This window comes from Tursiops truncatus, chromosome 7 (assembly GCF_011762595.2).
Source record: "Tursiops truncatus isolate mTurTru1 chromosome 7, mTurTru1.mat.Y, whole genome shotgun sequence".
Classification (NCBI taxonomy): domain Eukaryota; kingdom Metazoa; phylum Chordata; class Mammalia; order Artiodactyla; family Delphinidae; genus Tursiops; species Tursiops truncatus.
Window position 1 is genome coordinate 111277893 of NC_047040.1, and position 19301 is coordinate 111297193.

At 43.7% G+C, this 19301-nt stretch overlaps 1 protein-coding gene across 1 annotated transcript; it reads right to left on the minus strand.

The window, feature by feature from the left end:
• Window positions 1–1870: 1870 nt before the first annotated feature.
• CFC1 (cryptic, EGF-CFC family member 1) lies at window positions 1871–11872 on the minus strand (the record flags this gene model as incomplete). The annotated part of the gene is made up of 5 exons (XM_004326298.4): window positions 1871–2187; window positions 10462–10571; window positions 10700–10814; window positions 11542–11715; window positions 11806–11872. Coding segments are annotated over 5 exons (588 nt in total), but the record flags the coding sequence as incomplete, so codon positions are not given.
• Between the last annotated feature and the right edge of the window lie 7429 nt (window positions 11873–19301).

The following is a 19301-nucleotide window of genomic DNA, read 5'->3' on the forward strand; positions in this document are numbered from 1 at the left end:
TCAAGTGTGGAGCAGCCTTCTTAGTTCAATTTCCTGAAGTGGAGCTGCTGAAAATGAGACAATGTATCCTTTTGTCTGCCTATGCTTTTTGAGCACGCTTCATATTGGTATAAAAGTGTAGAAGATGCGCATTTTATAAACATTGTACACATAATATAAACATATTCATCAGGTTCTCAGGTTAAATTTGCAAAGTTCATCACTTGTTTATTTCCATAAAATTAAGCTGCAACAGATGGTACTGCTCAGAATGTACTTGGAACCATGTAAAGACCACTTTGCTATCAGAAGTCATTCTTACCTAGAAATACTTATGTTTCAAAACTTTAATAATTATTTTCTCCTGAACCAGAGTCCCAGTCAACCCTTTACTGAATTCTACCTTCTTTTTCTTTAACTCTTATTTGAATATTACATCAAATTCATATTTTCATAGCCAATGGTGGAAAAGTTTGAAAATGCCAATAAACTAATTTACAATACAGATTTTAAAAATAACTGTATTGCATAGGCTTATGAACTAAAGTGGGTTTAAAAAGCTGAAAAACTCCATGGAAATGTCACCTATTTGAGTGCATTCAAAGTGAACACTCTAAAGTGTGCAGCTTCATGTGCAGGGGGCCTTTCTCAGCCTGCCTGGCTCCCGTGCCCCCCAGCATCCTGGGGGACTTCTGTAGTCACCGACCTTTGCATTTTTTCACTTCTCTCTCCCACTCAAGCTTGAAGGGCGGAGCCACCAACCCCAGCTTATGGTGGGCTTCAGAAGATATTTGCAGCATTGGTGTGCGTGCGTGTGTGTGTGTGTGTGTGTGTGTGTGTGTGTGAGCTCACTCTCACTCTGCAGAGCTGTAAAGTAGCACCCCATTTAGTTCAGCAGATTTCCCATTTCAGTGCTTACACTGAGAACTCTCTAGTCACCTGTATGTATCGTGCATTGGGACCACCCTGTCCGGGCAGGGAGGTTTCAATGTTGATTGAAAGACACTCTTCTGCCCACAATAGCACCCCAGTATATGTAGCTTTATATCACATGCACAATAAATCCGTGATGGCCTTCCCATTGAATTCAGCTTTGAATATTTTAAAGGAAATTCTATAAGGTTTATAAAATATCAATATTTTGACCAATTACTTTAATTCAGGCTGTGTTGTCTATCCCAGAGTCCTTGTCTCTCTCATATTTTATTCTTATTGATTAGTTTGCCTGAATAATTTACAATATTCTTCTTGTTTTCACTCCTCTGATTTCTAGTTATGGTGTCTGTCCAAACAGGGCTGTGTTTAATCAATAGAGAGCTAATATATTTGACAGATCCAGCTGAGAAACGCCAGGCTCCCAAGTACTGTGTGATTGGCGGGAAGACAGGCTGCTTGGTCCACTTTAAGGGCTCTTTTTTACAGAAACGTTGGTGATAATCTCAAGAAGTGTTAACTGTCCCGAAAAGGGTGTCACAGCTGAGCCATTAGTAGAGGAAGCTGGAGAAAAGGAGACGGGGTGCCCAGCCGCTTGCCTCCAGCCCTGGCTCCCTCCCCCTTTTTGCCTTCCTTTCTCTGTCTATGGAGCACTTTTAGGCATCTTCTTGGCAGACTCACAGCATAGCAGTGCTGGGGACACACATGTGGCACCGTCCCTGCCCCCCAGGACTTAGAAACTAGTGGGGAGACTGAATGAACAAATAACTGATGTGAAGTGTTGCCGCAGCTATGTGTGGGGCTCAAGCAGTGCTCAATGGGGAGCTGTTATCTGGGAGGGGCCACATGTTTGGTCTACTCTGAAATCATCAGAGATTGGGCTGAAGGGGCCCCAGCCTCTAGCGTCTACTCCTGCGCTTCTAAATCGTATACCCAGGAAAGCAAGAAAGGCTCTTTCATGCAAATGTTTATTAAACAATACAAATATGCATCTAATGCTCCACGTGATAAGAAATGAAACCAATCTATTACCTACAATATAGACAATACAAGGGGACAAGCGAGCCCGGCTTCCCCACGCAGCGCCGCCTCGCTCGGCCACGCTGGGAGGCCAGGCGCGGTTCGGGTTCCGCCGGGTGGAACTGCGGTCCCGTCAGCGGCCTCCCCCTTCGCTGAGGACGGATTTCAGGAGGAAGCAGGGCAGGAGGAGGAGAACATTCCCCGTGAGCTGCGTTCTTGGTCCATTAGAGTGTGAGGCGAGAAAGTCTTTCAGGTCTGGAAAAAAATCCCGAGAGTGTATGAGACATGCTGTGGCAGGCTTGCTTTAAGAGAGTGAAGCAGAGATGTCTGCACCTGCTCCGGTAAAGCCCTTTTCTCGCTGGGCCTCCTCTCTAGGCCTTGCCCGGCGGGCTCTGCATCAGCCGCGGAGCCTGAGCCGCGGCTTCCCGGCCACGAGGAGGGCAGCGCGGAGCGCGGAAAGAAGCCCAATGTGGGGAACGCGGCGCAGCCAGGAAGACATGCTTCCCTTTAGCTTGTACCTTCCTCGCGCTGCGGCTGGAAACAGGAATTTTTGTGTAACCTGGAGAGCTGAAGGAGAATCAGTTTGCTGTTTTTAAGGCTCGCAGAGAAACAGCCCTTGAGCCCTTCTCATCTGGCACATGAGCTGGCCAAGGTGATCCTTCAGAGTTCCACACCTGTCATTTAGCAATGCAGGTAAGTGGATCTGATTTAAAATAAAATAACATAAAATAGCTTGCACCCATCTGTTGCAAAGAAGGTCCAACTTTTCCCCCATTAGCTCTGACTCTATTTCTCTGACTAGGGACCACTTATTGAAGAGAAAAGCACCCATCCCTACAGCAACGGCGGATATCCCCACAGAGGAAGTTACAAGGCGCAGCTGCAGAGCACTGGGGACGATGCCCCACCCGCAGTGCTCATCACCCTGCTGAGGCAGTGTGGCTCCTCCACTGCAGGTCTCACTCTGAGCCCCAAGGCTCCGTGCGTCTGGCTTTCTATATAGCTAGGACCCCAGCCCAAAGGTGTTGAGTGGGAATCTCTGGGGTAGTGAGACGGGGCAAGGGTCAAGGCCAAAGTCACCGGTGGTGAGTGGCTACCCTGTGAAGCTGACAAGCCCCACAGGCATGGCCGCAGGCAGGGGCACAAACTCCACTAAACATTCTCACAAGCAAGTCTGGGCTGGATGTGGGGTCAGCTGGGCAGGGAAGCATGCCGATGAGGAAAGGGCCAACTTAAAGGGACCTTTAAGGCTTTAAAGGCAGAAGCCAGCCTTCTCTTCCCCCGACAAACCCTCCAAGCACTGTCCTCTAGGATTCCTCCAGAAACTGCCTTCTGAACGTGAAAAGCTGTGGTGAGCATAAACCGTCAGAAACTAATGAGTAATGATGAAGACGAGCCACCGCAGCAGGGACCTGCCCTGCATCTGTCCGTAGGTGACTACGGTGGGCATGTCCAGGAGGCCACGCTCAGCACAAGACCGAGGTCAGGCCCACTCCAGACCTGGGCACCATTCCCCACACCACCCCACATGGGAGAGGGTTGTTCCAGGGTACTAGAACCCCACAAAACAGGAACCTTAGCATGTGGGCTCAGAGGAGGTTCCAGAAAAGCTGATGATAAAACAGGTGGTCCCAGCGTGAGAATCAGCTACAGGTAAAGAAGGGGTCAGCCTGTACTGAGCTTCACTGATGTTCCCCTGGTGGAAGGGAACAGGCTGCACACAGAGAGAAGGATTCAGGCCCTGTTAGCCGTCTTTTCTTGTATATGAACCTAAAGGCCATTGTTATAGTCGGCTTTGTGAATTTGGTTAGACGGAGTCCGTCCCTCAAGCAGGGGTCCCCAAACTGGGGCTGTGAGCACCATGCAGTGTCCCTCCCAGGGGGCCCAAGGTCACCCATTGAGCTCAGTGAGAAAATATTAGAACTTCCACTATATACTGATAGTAAAAAATTAAAATAAGCTTTATTAATATTTACTGTGTATTAGAATCTATGAAACCAATGGTTCTATGGCTTGTCCTTATTTTATGTCATACCAAAAAGGAAACTCCGCTACCGATGGGTGATTTACTATAACCTGGGATTTTAATTATACACTTACCAAAAGGTCTCTTTTTAGACTTACGCAGACATAGAAGAGATTTTTATCATTATTTTAGTCTTAGGCATATATGTAAAGGAAGATATAAGTGAAATCAAATTTCTGAATGCTCAGCATGTGTCACTGTGTCACCACCACTGAGTGGGGATTTAAATGGAGGCTACCTGGATGAGGATAATATCTTGTTTCAGTATGAGTTCCAGAGCCAGCATTCCCCAAACTTTCCAATTTGAAGATACCCCTGAATGCCCCTGGAGGGCCAGATGGTTTCCTCTCTGTGATGACACCCAGAGAAGCTCCCCCACTGAAACGGCACCTATCATGGGAGAATGTCCCAGAGGGATCTGACAAAGGGCCTGCTCTCTCCTGGAAAGCACGCCCACTGCTGAGAGCCAGCTGGGGCCAGGACCTAGGAGGGCCATCCTTCCAATAGGCCCACAGGCTGGCTCTGTTCGTTTGCTTGTTGGTTGGTTGGCTGACTGCTTTGTGCCAGAACTGTATTTTTTTTTTAATTGGGTTTGAAGGTGAGGCTTGACCTGACCCCCATCTGACATTTACATGACCTGTTTATCTCTGAAGACATTCGAATTTGCTACTTCACTGTGTCATTACTTAGACTCTAAATTTTAGAACATAATGGTTCTTGATACTAAAGAAATATTTAATTCTTTGGGCTGTGTGTAGGAAGAATCACCCTCTTGGTAAAATGAGATCTTGGGCTGAATCAAGGACTGCTAGCTCCAAGGTTGTCATTCTTCTTGATTTTTTTTTAACTCTAATTATAACAGTGCTCATCAGTTAATGGTATAATGGGTATTGTTCACAACCTAAAAACCACATTTCAGTAAATTTGCATATAAGTGCTAGATTATGAAGTCATTTTTTCTAACCTCATTGTATTGATGTGAATACGGTTGATGGTGATGATAATAAAGTAACAATATTTTACTTTATGTATAATATGAAACAGGTATAGGGCCTTTTCATCTTAACAAACCAATGGGGTAAATATTGCTGCTGTGGAGACTGAAGCACAGTTATTTAACCTTTCATAAAGATCATGAACATTACAACAAGTATTTTGGGGGGTTTGAACTAGTATTTTGGGGATTTCCCATGCTTTTTTTATATGCCACATTGCCTCTTTACATGCAAAATTAACAAATGTAAATGAAGAAAATGGTAGAATGATAGTTAAACTGTCTTAAGCATATTGTATTTAGAGCACTGAAAACTGATTGTTTTAATGTAATATAATAGTAGGTAATAGCTTATATGGTGTTTCTTCTTTGGCACTATATTTGGAACTAAAAGGTCAAAGGTCATCCATTCAATATTTATTTAGAATTATTATGCACAAAGCATTATTTTAGGTCATGGAACAGAAAAAAATTATAAAATAGCTCACACCAACAAACAAGATTATTTTGCATAAATTTTATCCTGCCCTGCACCCTCACAGGGCAGGTTATCCTGCCCTTGAAAAGATATTATATTGGGACTAAGAAAGCCTGTCAAACTTGGACCCATAGAGTATCAGAGCAGGGAGAGCCCTTGGAGATCCTTTGGCCTTTGGGTCCCTGGAGGAGCCAGAGGACCACAGTTTTGTAGCATGTTGTTATCTATTTGTGATCCCCCATCCATATGTGTCCTTTCACAGTAGAAATATATTGTAAATACAGTTTTCCATTCTATCTTCCATATACTCTTCAAAGTCATCATAATCTTCCATTAAAGGAGTTACAACATTTACTTACCTATTATTCTGCTGTTGGATTTACAACATGGTCAAATTTTCAATATTCTAAATAACACTATCAAAAATATTCTTAAAAAGCCCAGAAATAAACCAACACATTTATGGTCAATTAATCTATGACAAAGGAGACAAGATTATACATTGGAGAAAAGACAGTCTCTTCAATAAGTGGTGCTAGGAAAATTGGACAGCTACATGTAAAAGAATGAAATTAGAACACTCCCTAACACCAAACACAAAAATAAACTCAAAATGGATTAAAGACCTACATCGTAAGCATGGATACAATTAAACTCCTAGAGGAAAACACAGGCAGAACATTCTTTGACATAAATCACAGCAGTATTCTTTTGGATTTGTCTCCGAAAGCAAAGGAAGTAAAAGCAAAAATAAACAAATGGGACCTAATTAAACTTAAAAGCTTTTTTACAGAAAAGAAAACCACTGACAAAAAGGCAACTACTGAATGGGAGAAAATATTTGCAAATGATATGAGCTATAATGGGTTAATATCCAACATATATAAACAGCTCATACAACTCAACATAAAAACAAAACAAAAGAACAGATTTAAAAAAATGGGCCGAAGAACTGAGTAGACATTTTTCCAAAGAGGAAATGCAGATGGCCAACAGGCACATGAAAAATTGGTCAACATCGCTAACCATCAGGGAAATGCAAATCCAAACCACAATGATATATCATCTCACAACTATCAGAATGGTTATCATCAAAAAGAACACAAAGAACAAATGTTGAGAATGTGGAGAAAAGGGAACCTTTGTACACTGTTGGTGGGAATATAAATTGGTGTAGCCAATGTCGAAAATAGTATGGAGGTTTTTCAAAAAACTAAAACTAGAATTACCATAAGACCCAGCAATTCCACTCCTGGGTGTACATCCAAAAAAAAACAAAAACACTAATTCAAAAAGATATATGCACTCCAATGTTCATTAGCAGCATTATTTACAATTGCCAAAGCATGGAAGCAACCTAAGTGTCCACCAACAGATGAATGGATAAAGAAGATGTGATACACACACACACACACACACACACACACACACACACACACACACACAGGAATACTACTCAGCTATAAAAAGAATGAAATTTTGCCATTTCAGCAACATGAATGGACGTGGAGGGTATTATGCCTAGGGAAATGTCAGATAGAGAAAGACAAATACTGTATGGTATTATTTATATGCAGAATCTAAAAAACACAACAAACTATTGAATAAAACAAAAAAGAAGCAGACTCACAGATATAGAGAACAAACTAGTGGTTACCAGAGGGGAGAAGAAAGTGGGGAAGGGCAATATAGGCGTAGGGAAAATAAAAGGGTTATTATGGGATTATACGAAATCATGTGTGTGAAACTTCTGAAAATTGTAAAGCACTATAGAATTTAAAGAATCTTTCATTCAATTAAAAAAAGATATATTTAGGGCAAATCTACTCAGTGGCTCAGAGAAAAATTCAATAAAAAATGTGATTTTGCCAATAAAAGTTCTGGTTATATCCATAATAAAATTTTAGTGTAAAAAAAAAAACTCCAAAACAATATCATCTTTAATTTATACTGATAATTATAGGAAGAGTCTGGAATGGTAAAGTGGTTAAGAATCAGACCCTGAACGCTTGTGCACTTTTGGTGGGAATGTAAATTTGTGCAGCCACTGTGGAAAACAGTACGGAAGTTCCTCAAAAAATTAAAAATAGAACTACCATATGATCCAGCAATTCTGTTTCTGGGTATCTGTGCAAAGGAAATGAAAACACTAACTTTAGAAGATATCTGCATCTCTGTGTTCATTGCACATTATTTACAGTAGCTATGGAACAAAAGACATGGAAGCACCGTAGTGTCCATTGATGAATGAATAGATAAAGAAAATGTGAGCTATATACATATATGTATATAAAACAGAATATTATTCAGCCATTAAAAAAAGGAAATCTTGCCATTTGCAACAACACAGATGGACCTTGAAGGCATTATGCTAAGCAAAACAAGTCAGACAAAAAAGACAAATACCTCTGATTTCACTTTTTGTAAAATCTAAAAAAAAAAAAAGAAAAGAAAAGAAAGAAACCAAACTCAGATTGGTGATTGCCAAAGGTGGGGAGCGAATGGGTGAAGGGGGTCAAAAGGTACAAACCTTCAGTTATAAAATAAATAAGTCATGGGGATGTAATGTATGACATGGTGACTAATAGTTAATAACACTGTAGTGCATATTTGAAAGTTACTAAGAAAGTAGACCTTAAAAGTTCTCATCACAAGAAAAAAGATTATTACTATGTGTGGTGATGGAGGTTAACTAGATTTGCCGTGATTATCAGTTCTCAATGTATACAAATATCAAATCACTGTGTTGTATACCTGAAACTAATATAACGTTATATGCAATTATATCTCAATTTTTTAAAAAAGTGTTTGACATAGTTTAGGGATGTGCTTATGTACTCTGTGGACATAGTTTAGGGATGTGCTTATGTACTCTGTGGACATAGTTTAGGGATGTGCTTATGTACTCTGTGAACAGTAGCAATTTTATTCACAGATTAATATTAATTACATATTAATTATCACTATGTCAATGTTTATATCAATATGCCATGGTATGTTAATTTATATTTTAAACTAATTTAAATGTTATTGTAAAATACCATATTGTTTCTACATTAACAACTAACCTCTGTGATTATCTCTTAAGGAAAAAATAAACAAAGACAAACTGTAGCAGTTAACCGCTCTAAGCTTCAGTTTCCTCAAATATAAAAGGGATAATACCTATTTCCTAGGCTTGTTATGAGAATTGAATAGGATTAAGTGTATAAAGTCCCTGAAATATACTGAGAGCTAATGAAGACAGTTATCATCATGATGATTGCCATTCTCACATCATCATAACCATCTATCAGCGCAGCTGCTATAATTATCATCGTCATCCTCATGTCATCATAACCACTGTCAACACAGTCACCACCACTGTCACCTGCCCTGAAGCAGAATCAATGGGTCAAAGAGTACAAAAGGTAACTGCCCTTTCTGCACCTGACAAATTACTCTGAAAGATGACTGCACTATTTTGTTCAACTTTGATGAGCAGAAGCCACATTTTCAGAGTCGCTGTCACTGTCCTTAGCGGACAGCAGTCCCAGTCTTGGATGTTTCCCAGGATGTGAGCAGACATCCTAGAACCCAGTTCCTGCTCTGTTGCTTCTGAACCCAAGCTGTCCTTGCTTAGAAGATTGGAAATGATCACAGCTAGCCCTTTCCCCACATCACTGCTGGGGGCACCAATGACAAGTGGGAAATGACTTCACCTGTAGGACTACATAGGCACCATCTGCAGTTCTGATGCTTATTACATAATTTTGTCCTCCATTCTCTGGGGCGCTGAAAGAGCAGCTAGTGAATCAGGGGCACAGGCCCAGCAAACAGAGAGCCCAGTAGGAGAGGGAGGGAGGGAAAGGATATTGTACTATAATCACACTCCCCCCACAGACACTGCGTGTACCAGGCGGAGCTGGCTGAGAAGGGGGAGCAGCCGTGGGGTTGAAGGGCTGCACCTTCACTAAGAGTGTCACTAGACTGCTAATCCAGGTTGCAGAGGAGGGAGGCTGAGCATTCATTAAGTGTGTTCCTCCACTAGGGGCCCCACCCAGGGAACCCCACCAAGAGGGCTCTGCCGCCAAGAGTGCTGCCCCTCTCCTGCAGTCCTGACAGTGGACAAGGGGGTGTGAAGCGGGGATGAAGGTTTGTGCTACCACTATGCGTGCCCTTAGATAGTGGAATTTGCCCAGGGTTGACTGTAGTGCAGGGAGGAACAGGAGAGTGGGCCTAAGGGCTTCACATGGAGCACACCCAGGGCTATAAAGAGGGCTGAAGGGCTGTGCCTGCATTAACTGAGCCCCTCACTGCTGTCCCAGCCAGAGCTTACTGAAAAGGCGAGAGGGCGATGGAAATGGAGTGCCTTCTTTACTTGTGTCCCTGGTCCCTGCCCAAGACGATGGCTCAGCAGCAGAGCATTTTTTTGTTTTCTGACCTCGGAAGTTCACGTTCCTTACTTAGTTTTACAAGCAAAACATTTGCATTGAGTTGGGAACTGCTCAGAATCTTCATAAATGCATGTTCACCCTGCGTGTTCTCCACACCGCACTGGCTTTTATGTGGCAGGTCTGAGCTGTGGTTACCAGGCGCCTTCCTTCCCTGGGAGCACTGACGGGTTGGCCTTGAAGGGCAGCACCTGGCCATGCAGGACTGCTCCCGTCCTGCTCCAGCATTCCCTCGCATTTCACAGGTGAGAAGGTGGTGTTGGCTTAGTGTAGAGAAATACCTGTCTGCCAGGCGGGGCTCTGCTTACCAGCTTGCGCGCTCCCCGAATTCTGCTCTCTGTAAAGGACGCTTAAGGACACTGTTTGGACATCACGTATACACTCGGCAATCGGGATATGGGACGCTTAGGAATAAATTTTTAAATGACAGTAATAGTAATACACTGAGTGATTCACGACGACTTTCCCGAGTCATGAATCGACCCAGGTTGCCCATGCCTGGATCGTCTGGCACAGGGAGATCGCTATGGATCTCTGGGTAGGAAGGAGCAGCTGCCCCTGTGTGTGGGTTGTAGGCACAGTACGCGGGTCTTCTTACCACAGCGGCCGGGTGTCTGTAGCGGGAGGCAGTGCAGGGCCGCAAAGACACACCTGCAGAGGCGGCAGCCGCGGAAGGTCCAGGCTCCGTGCCCCAGCGCGCCGCATTCGCTGCGGAGGCGCAGGCCCGGCGTCAGTGCGCGGGCGCGCGCGCCCACGGCCCCGCCTCGCGCGCCCCCGCCGCCCGCTGCGCCCCCTCCGCCCCGCCCAGCCCGTAACCTGCTCAACCCTCCGCCTACCTGTGCCTCTGGTCGTGCTCGCAGTAGCGGCCGGTGAAGTGAGCGGGGCACACGCAGAAGCTGCCCAGTACGCAGGTGCCGCCGTTCCGGCAGCAGCGCGGCCGCGGGGGCGCACCTGTGGGGGAGGCCTGGGCGTCAGCTCCGCGCGCGGCCCTCCGCATCTGAGAAGCCCGAGGAGGGCCGAGTAAGATCGCCGCCGGGAGGCAATAAAATTGGCTCCCTGCTAAGAGTGTTTGCTCAGGTAAACCCTGCTTGTTAACTTAAGGATTAAAACACGAACTACCTGGGGTGCCGGCGGGTCAGGAAGGAGCCGGAGCCCTAAGACAGACGGGAAACCCTGCCCCCTACAAGTAGGGTGTTCTTTCTTTCCTCCTTTCACATGTTAAAGTTAGGCTGTGACTTCCCAAGATGGTGATTAAAGACTGGCCTCTCGGGCGGGCGGGGACCACCCACGGGTGTGAAGAAGGCAAAAAAAAAATTTTTTTTTTAATTCCACCACTGCCCATCCCCCCCCACCTCCACTGCGGACCCCCTGGGGACCAGGGGTCTGGAGCCTGAGAGTCTGCAATAAGACTAGCAAAGGTCCACTATTATCCTGGGTTGGGATAGTTGCTTTAAATACATTAAAATCACAGTGCTCTGGACCCGCAGAAAAATACCCGTTTAAAAGCGAACGCAACGTTTTACCAATAAAATAGTAAAACATTTTTCAGAGTAAAAGAGCACCTCACTAGAAAATATTTTTTACTTTATAAGGTATCATTATTTGAAGATGGTAAAATGTTTTATAAACTCAGAGTTCACTGACCGAGATGACCTTTGTGGGCAGCATCGCGACTTACGCTCTCGGAAAGTCCGCGAGTAGGGCAATGAACCCTGCGGCCTCCAGCCCTCCGCGCTGTCGTTCTCCTCCCTAAAATTATTCAAGGTCCAATCGAGTGTTTTCTGCTGGAGCTTCTGAGCTGTAGCACTGTTGATTCCTTCTCTACTACCTTTATATTTCTCTCTTTGATAGCCTTAAAAAGTTAATTGAAAATATGAGACTGATCATGATTGAGAAGCAAATATGCAACAAAAACTGAGACTGTAAACAAAATGGTTCTTACTGTTTCCCACGTGGATGATCTGTAATGCCAAACTGATCATAAACAGAAGCCTAGAATATTTAAAGAAAGTTATCAAAGTTTAAAATATAAAAAAGTATGAGCAGAAATTTATATATGTATAAGATGTAATGCATTCATATACAAATATATAAGTATATAATGTGTAGGTATATTTTTAATGTACAATAAATATTATGCAGTCATTTTGTAACTTGTAGATTTTGATTAATGTTGTCATCCCTTAGAAAGATGTTGAGACCAAGAGTGTATGTGCCCCTTTAAGAGAAGGAACGTCGTGCATGCATTGCAATTTATTCAGGCTCTTCAACACCCCTCTTGGCTCTAAGATCTAGATGATCTCCGTTCTTACCTAACAGAGTGGCTCCGGGTCATTTTCCTACTGACACGTCTGGTATAAAAGTCTCCTTCTCTCATGGATACATTGAGGATCTCCAAGGAAGCTGAGTCTGACAGTTTTTGTATTTGAAGGTGTCTTTACTGCAGGTCCTGGTAGAACTGCCTCAGGAGCCAAGATGGATAAGTACAGAAGACACAGGTATTTCCTACTCTCTACCCAGGCCACGAGAAACAGCAGTGAGAAACAGCAATGAGGTCTCTGAGTTCTGCTGTGCAACTCGCTTAGGCAAAGGCAGGCTGTGACAGGCAGGGCCCAAAAGTGAGCCTCAGGGATCGTCCCCTCAATGAGACCCCGCTGGGGGTGGGGGCAGGGTGGGGTGGAGACACAGCCGGATTCTCTCCCCAACAGTGTTTACTGTACTGATAGCAGCAGGAGCGGTCAACCCCTAATGTAAAACATCAGTGACCAAAGCAACAAGCCTTTCCCTCCCTGAAAAAAACAAAAACTTAAAACCTCAACGTGAACAAAAAGCTTTCATAGGAAAATAGAGATTTTATATTGCACACTCCTTGTACTGGGGGATGGTGAGGAGCCCAACTAGAGAAGGGACCAGTTGTGTGGGACAGAATTGATCTCTGGTGGCCTCTGCCTGCAGCAGCTTAAAGCAGGGTTTCGGTTCGGCCAGAGGTTGAAGTCAGGCCTCGGCAGTGAGCATGCTGAATCCTAGCCACTAGACCACCACCACCAGTGGCCAGTGACAAGGCCCTGGCCCGTCAGCTGTGTAGAAATGAATTTCCGCGTAGAGATGGAAAGTAGTGAAGCAAGTAAAGTGTTTATTAGGAGGAAAAAGGGTATGTGTGGATAGACACACGGGTGGGCTCAGAGGAGAGTCACGCCTTCGTGGTAGTTTGAATCATTTTTATGGGACATTTCTGCCGGGTTTCCTTTGGCCAGTCATCTTGCTTTGCCTCGTTCTGAGTCTGTATTTGGTACATCTCAGGGTCCTCCCATGAGTTGTGGGCACATTTCTTAGCCAAGGTGGATTCTAGCGAAGAGGCCTGTGGGAAGGTTGACATCACTTACTATGGGGCGGCACCCCCTCCCTTTTTGACCCAAGGAGCCTTTCTGCACATGTGTAGTCAGGAAGGTCTCCTTGACTGAGAATGAGAATGAGGAATCTGTGGTCTTTTATCTCTTACCTGGGCGGGGCCCAGCCTTCTCTCTCTCTCCTGCTGTTATGGAGTTTCTGTCCACAGGGAAGAAACTTCAGCTGTTCAGCCTGGGGCCCATCTATCTCCTGCCTCAGAACCAGCAGACTTGAGTTCCAAAAGCCTTGAGTGGGGAGCATGAAGATAAAGAGAGTCATTTCATACCTCCTTTCTGAGGATGCATCAATATTTTCACAAACAGGGCCTTTTCTCTGTGCCTAGCATAGTGGTGAATAGATCATATTCATTACCCACTTAATACAGCACCCCTCGGGGGAGGCACTCTTATTACCCCTCATGTTTCAGTGAGGCTTAGAGTTTAAGTCCAAAGCTTTCGGCATTTAGATCTTTGAAAAACATGAAATGCACAGTTATTACAAGAAGGCTGCAGGGTGCCGGGTATCTGAAGACCACTGAGCACAGGGGTAACTGCCACCTGCTAGTGTCTGATGAGGGGCCTGCTCTGTATCCAAGAGGGGAATGGTTTGGGGGCCTCTTCTGGGTCTTGCTAATTTTCAATTTTTCTAATTGCCAAAATAAGGACTGGGCCCTTTTATCACACTGCAGAGGACACCTTGCAACTCTGGATCAAATTGTTCTTTGATTTTTGCATAAAAACTACTTTCTAAAAATAGCATGCTTCCTCCAAAGATGAAATAGTCTTTGATACTGATTTAATGTTTTAAACCTTTAAATGGGAGGTTAATTAAAGATGCCATTAAATAAACTAGTAGGGAATTGGTGAGCCTGGCCGCCATGAAGCCTTCCAAAAGCTGGGTCTGTGAGCTTCCAGGACCAGGACCTGCAGATCTCAGTGGGCAAAACTCAGGAGACACGAGGAGGTTGCCTCATACCTTCGTGAAGCATCTATAATGGGAGTCATGACAAATATACTTTTAGACTTAAGGGTTATTAAATCGAAAACCATAATTTAGTTACATATGAAAATAAGTATATATATGACTTTAAATCAATAGAAAGTTCTTTATGAGCGACGTGGGTTGTACACTAAAAACCATGGATAAGCTAAAGGATTATATTTCTTTGAATAAAAAGTTTTAAAATTGTTCAGTTTATAAGAAGATATTGAATCCAAACCTTTCTGACAATATTTAAAGTTTTATAAGTAGTTTGTAAAACCTACAGTTTCTTTTATTAAATTTTGTATTTTCAAATATACACAAAAGCTAGGATGATGATTCAATAACATTTGGTTCAACAATGAACCTTTGCCAATCTTAAGTGTTATTTTCCTCCACACTTTTCTTTTCTTGGTGTTTTTTAAGGCAAATCTCAGACATCACGATATTTCCTACATCAAATAAGGTTTTGAAAATATGCATCTTATAAATGGAAACTGTAGAAAAAGGAAGGGAAATGTCTTGCCAGCAAGACAGGATTGAGGCTAGAAATAGGATGAATGTCCCATCTCTGGCTGTTTGCTTAGGATCTGAAGTTAGCTCTGGATTGAGGCTAGAAATAGGATGAATGTCCCATCTCTGGCTGTTTACTTAAGATCTGAAGTCAGCTCTGAGGAGGGAATGGGCTGAAGGCTTAGGGGTGATAAAACACTCTGACACTTGCTCTCATTTACTTAAAGGTCTTACAAAGAGTTTTGCATTTCACTAGGAGGAGCCCAGGTTTGCTTAGTTAATAAGATCCTGCTGGAAGGGGTTGCCAGGGAGCAGCTGGAGGCCCTCTGGTGGGCAGGCAGACCAACACCCCTCCCCCTCCCCCCTCCCCCCCCCCCACCCCGCCCTGTCCGGGGAAGGTCCTCTTTCTTGTTATCAGTTGTAAACAGATAAGCCTGGAGCCGGCCCACCCATCAGACTCCTTTTGAGCTGACATGAAGTGTGTGGGAATTGGGATACCCTGTCTCAAGACTGGAGACCACCCCACCTCTATGTCTTCAGTACATCAAACAGTCACTGAGGAAAATGTTCAACAACAAATTAAGTGTGAGAGAATTCTCTGGGAGCAGGTCATTGATGTGTACTTATTGGGGTTTCCGGGAAGCTCTTAAAACGTGCTTAGGCCACACCTCAGGCCCTCTGCTCAGAACCCCCAGGGCAGGGCAGAGCTAGCGTGAGGATTTTTAAACCTGCCCAGGTGTTTCTGGTGTGCAGCCAAGCCTGGGACATGTCCAAGTCCTCCTTGGCTGTGCGCTCCCTAGAATGGAAATGCTCAGCACAGCGCCTGGTGCACGGCACCACACAACAGTCAATGCCCTATCATACCCACTTTTCAGTGAGGAAATTGAGATTTAAGAAGTTAAGAAACCACCTTTGGGATAGATGACTAACAAACAGCTGTGCAGGGCCTTGAACCTGGGTTCATCTGATCTAAAATCTGTGTTTGATTCAAGTTGCTTTAAAATTATTGAGTGTTTAATGTAGACTAGGTATACTATACTCACTAGTTACACAGATTGCTTTGTTTTATTGTCATCACATCCTTAATGAGATAGGAGGGGGGCAGGGCACAGCCTTTAAAAGAATGACAGCCGTTGAGGACATGACAGAAACCGGTGAGAACCAACTAGGTCCAAGATGGTGGACGACTGACTTCCACTAGCCCTTGAGTCTCAGTATACACTCATCGTAATACATGAGCATCCTAAACGACACACTCATAGGTGCCATGAAAGTTCCCAGGCAGATCATAAAAGACCAAAAAGTGGACGGTGGCCCAATTCCTGGAAATCCCTGCCCCTTCCCCCAAATAGTTGGAATAATCCCCCCACTTATTAGCCTATGAAATTACGCAGCCCTATAAAAGCTGACAACCCCGTACCCTGGCGCGTCTCACCTTCTGAGATGGCCCACACTCTGTCTGTGGAGTGTGTTTCTTCCTGAATAAACCTTTCACTTTACTGTGGCTCGCTTTTGAATTCTTTCCTGCATGAAGCCAAGAACCCACACTCAGTGGCCGTCCCAGGGACTTGCCTGAGACCTGGCACGTGACCATCCTCTCGCGCCCCACTTTCTTTCCTGCAACATTATGACATTGATACTCATTTCTACATTTTGTAGGTGCGAAAAATGAGGTTTCAAGAGTTGAGGACTTGCACAGTGCCTCACAGCAGCGCCCAGCAGTCAGAGCCGAGCTACTGCTCCAAATCCTTCCTGTGTGCCCACCTGAACCCGGCTGAGGGCTTCTATGGGACACAGTAGAGGAGAGTGGATGGAGAGACGCTGCCCCCTCCTGCAGTAAGGGAGGGATTTAGAGAGCAGAAATCATGTACTGAGGTGGTCACAGGAAGGGGCAGGGCACTGACTGCTGGAGGGAAGGAGGCCTCAGGTGAATGACAGCAGGGACAAGGGTGGAAGGGCAGGAAGAGAGGGTGTGGGTGGAGACATTTGATGCAGGTCAGATGATGGGGAGCCTGGATGCTCTTCCCCGAATTCATGCAGACCTGAATAGGGATCAAGTGGGAGTTCAGAGAAAAGAAAAGTTAAATATGTTACACATATTTAACAACCAATGTCATTTTTCTCTGATTATGAAAAATGTATTCTGATATTAGTCAATTTGGGAAGTACAGAAAAACACAAAAGAGAAGATAAAAATCACTCATATTGTCATTCCTCAGAAATGACTATTAGCTTTTTCATCCAAGTCCATTATTACCCCCCATGTAAAAACTGAGGCAAGTGAGACAGAGTTTAAGACAGGTTTTTGGAAAACATGAACTGTACGCATATTAGGAGAAGCAGCCTGCAGAGTGCATGTGCAGTGTCTGAAGACCACTGAGTGCAGGGGTCCCTGCCACCTGCCAATGTGTCATAGTTTTAGGTTAATCCTAGGTGATTTTTATATTTTTATTTCATTGTAAATGGTATGTTTTTTGTTATTTAACTTTTCTCTTTGCTGCTTGTATTTAGGAATACAGTTGAGGTTTCTTTCTTCTTTTTTAATTGTGGTAAAATATATATAAACACAAAAGTCTTAGCTCAGGCTGCTATAACAAAACCCCATAGGCTTAGGCTGGAAGGCTTAAACACCAGACATGTATTCCTCATAGTTCTGGAGGCTGGGAAATCCAAGATCAAGGTGCTAACAGAATCGGTTCCTGGTGAGGGCTCTCTTCCTGGCTTGTAGACAGTTGCCTTCTCACTGTGTCCTTACATGGCACAAAGGAAGGGCAGGAACTAAGCTCTCTGGTCTCTTCCCACCTTAAAGGTCCCACCATCATTACATGATCTGAACCTCCCAAAGGCCCCATTTGTTTTGCTGAAAGACGTGCTTTCAACTTCAGGTTCAGAGGATTCACCGGCAAAATAACCACGCCACACATCAATAAGCAAGAAATAAGGAAATTTATTATATTAGTAGTAAGTTACAGTGTAAGGACCAGTTATATATATATAGACAGAAAAATAAATGTACATACATTACCAAATTGGGAAAAACAAGCAACATCACCAACCTGGGAGAATTTGCATCACCACGTTGGCAGAACAAGCAACATATAGAGAAAGAGAGAAAAGCGCATACATCACCAACTGGGGAAACACCTACATCCAGATCCAAGCAATGCTGGGAAGTCCCTGGAACAGCAGCAATCTGGAGTCCCAATTGGGAAGGTCCCGGTCGGTGCATCCATCCAACGGGTGAGACTTCAGAGTGCCGCTCAAAGGAGTCCTGCTTTTCACGCCAAGCTGCAAGCCGGTAGTCATCAGCTTACATGCAAATATGCAGCTCTGGCTATTAGCATAAATGCTTTGATACTTTAGTCTAAGTTTCAGAATGTTCGCTGATCCCTGGGAACTGGCCAGATTCCCAAGGTCCAGGAAGCTTCGTGACTTACTCCCTTTTTTATCTGTTGGTTCTCAAGACCTGCTTTCACCGACTCAGCAGTTCGGTATGGACCCTTTCAGGGTCTTTGTTTAGTCAAAGGCCCATTGTTGTCTCTGAAGCCTGAACAAGACTATTAATTTTCCCAACACCATTTCCAAGATACCATCACATTGGGGGTTACAGCTTCAATATACAAATTTTCAGGGGACCATAGCATAATTCAGTCCATAGCAAAATTTACCATTTTACCATATATAAGTGTATTACATTCATAATGTTGTGTGACCATCACCACTAATTCAAAACATTTTCATTACCCCAAAAGAAACTGTACCCATGTAGCAACAAATCCCCATTGCCTGCATACCTGGCCACAGGTAACCTCTAATCTGCTTTCTGTCTCTATGAATAATGCCAATTCTAGATATTTCATATGAGTGGAATCATTCATTATTTGTCCTTTTCCTTCTGGCTCATTTCACGCAGCATAATTTATTCAGGTTCATCCATGTTGTAGCCTGTATCAAAACTTTATTCCTTTTGATGGATGAATAGTATTTCATTGTGTGTATGTGTGTGTATATATATATATATATATATATATATACACACACACATATACATATATATATGTATGTATGTATGTATACATGCACAGGTATACCACATTTTATTTATCCATTCTTCTGGGAATTTTTTGTTGTTGTTGTTTTGGCTGTGCCCTGCAGCTTGTGGGATCTTAGTTCCCTGACCGGGAACCGAACCCAGTACCCTGAGATGGTCATGTGGTTTTTCCTTTCATTCCGTTAATATGGTATACTACATTGATTTATTTATTTTTTTTACTTTTTTTTGTACACTGAAATATCCTTTCACTACAGGAATAACTCTCACTTGGTTATGGTGTACTATTCTTTTATTATATTAAACAGGATGTTAGCTGTTGAATTCAGTTTGCTAGTATTTTATTGAGGATTTTGCATTAATATTCATAAGGGATCTTGGTCTGTAGTTTTTCTCTTCTTTTAGTGTCTTTTTCTGGCCTTGATATCAGGGTAACAGTTACTCCAAATTATAAATTAGGACATGTTCCTCCTCTTCAATATTTTGGGAGAGTTTGAGAAGGATTG